A 6931-nucleotide genomic window follows, 5' to 3' on the forward strand; every position below is an offset into this window, starting at 1 on the left:
TTGGTAATTTGGTCATTTTTGGAAATTTTGACAAATTTGGATGTATTTAAGGTGTTTGAAATGATTTTTGATCAATTTTGGGTATTTTGGCAAAATTTGGGAATATTAGCCAAATTTGGGTACCAAGGGCAGTTAGGTAATTTGGAGGTGCCTAGGGGCAAAAGACCAAGTTAGGCATTCCACATAGAATTGGATAGATATCCATTCTAAATGAACCATGGATCAATGAAATCTTCATTTTGGGTCCTCATGTATTGGTTTTAATAAGTGTATTGTGAGGATATTGTGTATCCTAACTCCAAACCAACACCAGGGTCAATCTTAAGGCCAAGTAATCCTATAGGAACTCCTCTTAAATCCTCTCACAATGATCTTACCTATTAAATACTAGAAGTTAAGATCAATATGTGAAACTTCAAGTTGAGTAAAGAGAAAGGCTTTGAATTTCTAATGGTGGGGTACCTCTTCTAATTTTCTAAGACTAGTCAATAGGAAAGTCCTATGGCTAGACCTAGGCTACTAAAGATGTTTTCTGGACCTCAACCAAAAGTGAGGTCAACAAGTATTAGTAAACTTTGTAAAATGAGTGTTTACATTCTATCGACTTACCATCTAATGTACTTTATTTAACATGTGTTAATTTCTTTTAGGAAGTAAATAAGAAATCATATTTTCCTGGTTAGATGCAAAATTTCTTATACCCTAGAACTAGACTAGTATATTAGAATTATCCTTTTCTTATCACTATGAATCTCCTGATGTATAACTATTGATAATTTCTATGAAACCCACTCTTATAAGTTAACTAAAGTGATATTTAAACCTTGGTGTTATTTGAGGACGAGTAACCCTTAAGTTTGAGAGATTTTGATGTGTAGATAGTAATGTTATTATTTTCTTATTATTTACACATTTTTATGAACGAGATTGCACTTTAAAGAAAATTATTTTGAAGTTCTTGAAGGTATAAGGTATAACAAAAATTAGAAGTAAGGAAGCGTGGACGAGACTTTGAGCAAAAGGAGCACAAGGAGACCAGTGCCTAAGCGTTGGACCTCTAGGCGCCTTGGTGCCAATTTCTACCTTAGCAAGCTGAGAGTATGGCACTTAGGTGCAACACACTTGGTGCCTAGGCACCACGATACTCACTCCTAGGCACTGACACTTGGGCGCTTAGGCGCCTATGCTGATCTTTACAAACTGAGACCCTATCGCCTAGGCATCAGCCCTTGAGAGCGTAGGCGTCGACAACTGCCTGGAGTAGTTTTGGTAGTTCGTGGGGAGCTACTAGGAGGTTTTGGAATGGTTTCTTATGCTTTTTAATTGGGTTTATAAATATGATATATATGTTGTTATTTAAGGATTGATGAAGGGAGGTTGCTAGGGTTGTTTGGTGTGGAGAGATTGATGAATTGATGTGAGTTGGTTAGCCTGTTGTAGTATCTCCTTATTTTTCTTTTTCTGGAGTTGAGGATAGAGATCTTTCAGGGGACCATTGGTGAAGCATCTTCAGGTCACTGTAAAAAAGAGGAAGAAAAGTTTATTGTGTCTTTGTTCTTGTTTCTATTATAAACATTTGGATAGTGAAATTTTTGTGTTTCAATGACTTTGTGTGTTGTTTCTCTCATGTTTCATGAGTAGCTTTCTTTATCTTACCTTATGATGATTAAGTTGGATGTTTAAGAATGTTAAGTGCTGTGAAATTGCTTTTAATTTTTGAATTTGATGATTGGCCTTCAGATCTTTATTTTCTTTTTATTTTGGCGAAGTGAAATGTTAAAATGTGGTATGAACCATAATGAATCGTAAGAGCTATGTTAGAACCAACTATGTTAGTCAAGTTGAACTGTGGGGAATAGGTGGATATGCCTCATAGGGAGATGCAAATTTTAATGAAATATTTTTTGACATGTTCAAAATGATATTTAAGGAATTAAAGTCATTTTAACCAATCTTCTTTATGCACTCAGAAGAGGGTAGGGAAGAGAGTTGCTTTTATTTTTCACTAGTCATATTTATAATTTGAACTTTGCATTTCATGTACAACACTTACATCATTACAAGGGAGGGTATTTGTAGAACCTAACATTCATCAATCAAACACTTAGTTAAGTAGGATTTCAACTTTATAATTGCTTATAAAACTAGAAGATTAGTTTATAGGACTTTAACTCGATCTAAATTCCAGGCTAAGAGCAAAATCTGAAGGTTAGAACTTTTCCTTTTTGGGAATCACCTTGTTCTCTGTGGGATCGACATTCCAGACTCTAAATTCTGATATTACTAATACGACACATACACTTGTGTGAGCCCCCAATGTGCAATAGTACCTGGAGACGAGTATCAATAGCGTTCGACATAAGCAGGTGCTGCAATGAAGGCTGTATTTCATGAGCAAAATGTCTAAAAGAAGCAAATACATATTTGGAATCAATCAGAGCTCAACAAAAAATAAATACCAGTTGAAAAAACAAATAGACAATAGGTCATTGCCATATCGATTGGAGGACAAAAAGCGTTCCACAAGAGACGGGGGAGCAGTTGAAGTGCTACATTCTACTCGAGCAATGAAACTAGATGGAGATTGTCTTTCGAGCAAAAAAGTCGAACAACAAGGATGTGTGTCTCGAGCATGAGCAAGAGCAAGAGGGAGAGAATTTTGCACGTGAGAATTAATGGGAACGAGAACGGAAGTAACATATCAGTGCCCGATTTCACGTTTTCAAAGAAAGTGAGTGCGGAAAGCATAATTTTTTAGTTTTAGGTACCAAATATGTAAATAAGAAAATTTGTAGTGCGAGACAAGTAAGACCTTTATTTTTATTTCAAACATAAATCAGATTGAATTCTAATGTTTCATTCCTCCATATTCAGATCGAAAGACAAAAAAGTTATATTTGATAAAACAGACAAATAAATAAAAAAATAATATAAAATTAATAGTTTTATTTATTTTTATTAATCTTCAAAATATAAATAAATAAATAAATAAACTGAGTAAACCGGCCAAAAGTCTAAGCTTTGTGGTCCAGAACCAGCATGCAGGAAATGGCTATTGAACAGCGCCGCGCGTACCAGAGCATATACTTGTCGCACAGCAGCCTCCGTACGAGCCGGTAGCCTTCAAACTCGTCAAGCTGGATCGCCCGGATACGTAACCCGCCCTGCGGGCCCCAACAGGGATGCCACAAAGTGATCCATCTCTTCCCGTCGCAATCCGACGATCCCCGCACCGGCTTTCAACGCCATCCTTAATGCCCTATAATAATTAACCGCACCGGCCCATAAAATGGTTCTTAAGTGGCATCTATTTCAAATTTGAAAGCGGGAAAAGGACGACGCCCCCTGGCTTCTTACCCCACGGGTTCAGCTTCCTCTGTAGCCCATAACCCACCTCTGAGATGCAGCACGAGTTGTCTCATGGGGAGGCACTTAGTTAACTTAATTACTATTATTTATATATTACTAACTCACGGTGTAAATAACTTGAGCCTCACCGAAAGCTTTCGCAGGGCTAAGTGGTCCCGTTGGTCGCTGTCGAGCCACGTACCGATCCCAATTTTTAAAGATAAGAAAATGGATGTAAATAATAAATTAATAGATCGGTAAAACTGTGCTAAGGACTGGGGCAGATTGCTCTCGTGGTCATATCGTCATCTTCGTCACAAAACTTCTCTACAGATTAAAAAAAAAAGTTCGTGCTAACTGCTTTCTGTTTTATCTGTAAAATTCTCTTTATTTTTTAATATAAAGCTGAAAGATATATAGTTCTGCTCCGTCATATTTCCCTCTCTCCATATCATCAGGATTCATTGCATGGTTAGCTCGATGGTGAGAGAATGGTATTGGAGCCGTTCCGAGTCCAAGGAGGAGAGAGAGAGGCCTGGATGCATGAGAGGCATGTTCCACTTCTTTGATTTCCATCACCTTCACTTCACAGGTGGCTGCCGGACTCCGGCGACGGCTACCTCCCCTCCAGCGACTGGGCTGCAGTATCGACAACTGCTGGAAAATCAACAATGTTACGACGTAGCAAAGCGCAAGGGTAACTTCTACCGATCAAATCTGGCGTACGCTTCTCTTCTACATTTTATTCTGGGCGGTACTCATATGAAGTTCCTTTTCCTAGCTCAGGAATAGAAGCTCCGAGGAATAGCTTGGAGCTTGAGGAGTCCGACACAGCTATCCGAGAAGATTATTTTGGCGTTCCAGTAAGTGAAACAATATAGTATGTAATTATATAAATATACAGATTTTACTTTTGTAGTCTTATTGTGCTTGAATCCAAACTACCGTTCTAATTCCATTAATGAATGGATTCGGATTTTTTGCTTCATATAACAGAAACTAAACTATCAAAATATAATTTTTTATTTCTTTAAAATTAAATAATATTCAGATTTTAATCTTTCAAAATTTATTACATCCTAATAGAGTGAAATCCTATTTATAGCAAGTTATTTCATGTTTTCAGATCAGCATTCAAATCGCGCATCCGTCGGCGATGGCCAAGAAAAAGAAAATAGAAGAAGAAAAAAGAACATGTCAGGCTGTGACGCCAAGAACTCGAAGCATCGTGGCACGGCTAATGGGGCTCGAAAGCCTTCATGACGAGGTTTCAACTCCGTATTTAACCAGCTATGAATCCTCCTCAGCTGTTGCTTTTCCAGCTCTTATCCCCAACAACAATGAAAAATCTAAGGAGAAGAAAAGGAAGACGACAAAGAAGCAACAGTCTACACAAGATTCTAAACAAGACTTCCCGTCTCCACGCCGGCCACTGCGAAACTTGAACTCCAATATTTCGGGGTCCATTTCCTTACCTGAAACCCCGAGAGCTTCGTCAGAGAGGCCGCGAGATACAGAACCCAGACACTCGTTGCAGCACAATAAGGAAAACAATACAACCTACACCATGCAGGAATTGAGCTTCCTCAGAGATGTCATTCCCGTCTCTTCCACATTGCAAATGCCCAAAAAGGACTACTTTCCGTATCTGGAAGGGAATAAAACCCCAACAAGCCAGCACTTTACTCGGGAGATTGTTAAACACATGAAAAGCAATATGCGCAAAAGGGAAGGCGGATTTGGGCTCAACGGCGGCCATGAGAGAATTGTTATAGCAAGAAAGAACGAGAACACTGAGAAACAAAACGTTAGGAATAACCACCTTCGACCTCCAACAGTTATAAAGCCACCGCCAACTTGTTCATCTCCCAAAGCAAGATTTTCGGAACCCATTAAAAAAGTTCAGCAACATCCATCCCTGACGTCATTACCCTCCACCAAAAATTTGTTCAAATATAGAGTTAAGTCTGATGCCAAAAAGCTGAAGATGGAGCCCGGAAAATGCAGAAAAACGAATAAATTTGAACGTTTCCCAGAAAAAGTTATACGGCAGGCTCCTCAGCTTTGCGTATTCGGTCTACAAACTGAATTTCTTCAACCAGCCGACAAAGTCCAAGAACTTGTATTTTGCTTAATCAATTATCATCTATTTTATTGCTGATAAATAAATTAATGATGCAGTTTAAATACATTTTTTTTAAAATTTTCCTTTTTCAGTTAATTAAACATTTTAATGTCGAAAAGGAGGACCCCGAGTTCAAGTACGTGAAGGCCATCTTGACCTGCGCTGACGTCGTTGAAGATAAATCATTGAAATGTTTGTCCAGCTCTCTCCGACTAGACCGGGCTGTCTTCGATATCCTCGAGCGGTGGTTTCCTTTCTTCGAGCCCGTTTCTCGTGATGCGAAAAAGGTTGAGGAGGCCACGGCCCGACTCGGCCCGTTAAGGCATCGTTGGAACCGGAAACTCGTGTTCCATCTTGTAGAAGAGATTCTCGGCGACTTACTACTTCTTGGTGGGCCCAAGCGATTGTGGCGGCGATTTGACAGCAAGCTGCTGCTTTCCCGACTATGGTCGGAGATAAAAAGCTACCCGTCGGCGGACTGCCGTGTAGTTGGCGACATTGACGCTCTGGTTTTCAGAGACTTGCCAGAGTCGAAAGTCCGGCGGCTTCTCCGTCATCCTTCGGTGGTGGCGGAGGTGCAGGACATCATATCGGAGATACAGAGGGATATACTAGATTCCCTCCTCGGAGACACCGCGGCATCGCTCTTTCTGATCTCTTCCAGCACGGCACCCAAGGCCGGATCTTGACGTCAGAGCAGCACATGTTGCGACCAGCTGACGGACGGCGCTAAAATCCACGGCATTTCTCGTCGGAGCTCAGCGAGCATCGTAACTTGTTTGGTCTGCGATTCTTTGCACATGTAATTCGTGTTCGTCTTGTGGGTTTTGTATAAATGATTAGGTTTTCAAAATAGCTTTTTTTTCTTTTTATTTAGTTCTGGTTTCATTTCTAGTCTATCAACTCTGGAGCACGGAAATGTATTTTATATAGCTGTGGCCTATGGGGTCCTTGGTTAATTAGCTTGATCAAATAACGCGAGGAGAGTACATCTTACCTGCTGGAGCGGGAGTTGGATCTTACCAGCTAGAAAAGTACAAACTTGCTGCTCTTAATTGGTCAAGTAAGATTTCAGAACCAAGCATTATGGGCTTATTCGCTGCGTGCATCCGTGATCCATTCAGAGACCGAGAACTGGACCTTGCCAACTGGAGTTTGATCCGCACTAATTAAAATTATATTATTATTTTTTAATCTTTAATGCAGGAATTTGCAAACTTAAATTGTTTTTATGGAGTTCTAAGATTGTCATGTAGTAATAGGGTTGACTCTCATAATTATTAAAAAAATGAACAAAACGCTAATTTATCATAATCATTTTATAAGAATTAATTGATTAAGACTAAATTTGAGCAATTGTATAAAGTAATTTTTTATCTTTTGCAATTAGTTGATTCCGATCATTTAAAGTGGAGTGTGTTAAGAATTGCAATTGAAATAGAGAAGAGAAGGGAAAGA

The 6931-nt window shown here is 39.3% G+C and overlaps 1 protein-coding gene across 2 annotated transcripts; it reads left to right on the forward strand.

Moving 5' to 3' along the window:
- The first annotated feature begins 3672 nt into the window (after positions 1-3672).
- Positions 3673-6606, forward strand: LOC110036139. Of its 2 annotated transcripts, XM_020740509.1 has the most exons (5): positions 3673-3694; positions 3807-4045; positions 4135-4211; positions 4475-5470; positions 5566-6606. In XM_020740509.1, exons 2-5 carry the CDS (start codon positions 3817-3819, stop codon positions 6160-6162), a joined length of 1899 nt encoding a protein of 632 aa, XP_020596168.1. In that variant the 5' UTR covers positions 3673-3694; positions 3807-3816; the 3' UTR covers positions 6163-6606. The 2 variants fall into 2 exon arrangements, with proteins under 2 accessions (XP_020596168.1, XP_020596169.1); XM_020740510.1 differs by lacking the exon at positions 3673-3694 and having other exon boundaries at positions 3803-4045; positions 5593-6606.
- Positions 6607-6931: the final 325 nt, after the last annotated feature.

This window comes from Phalaenopsis equestris, unplaced genomic scaffold (genome assembly GCF_001263595.1).
Source record: "Phalaenopsis equestris unplaced genomic scaffold, ASM126359v1 Scaffold202967, whole genome shotgun sequence".
Taxonomy (NCBI): domain Eukaryota; kingdom Viridiplantae; phylum Streptophyta; class Magnoliopsida; order Asparagales; family Orchidaceae; genus Phalaenopsis; species Phalaenopsis equestris.

Coding starts and splice junctions, on each gene's coding strand:
- LOC110036139 (XM_020740509.1), top strand. CDS start 3,817: ATGGTTAGCTCGATGGTGAGAGAATGGTATTGGAGCCGTTCCGAGTCC. Junction 4,046..4,134: donor CGACGTAGCAAAGCGCAAGG/GTAACTTCTACC, acceptor TTCCTAGCTCAG/GAATAGAAGCTCCGAGGAAT. Junction 5,471..5,565: donor CCGACAAAGTCCAAGAACTT/GTATTTTGCTTA, acceptor TTCCTTTTTCAG/TTAATTAAACATTTTAATGT.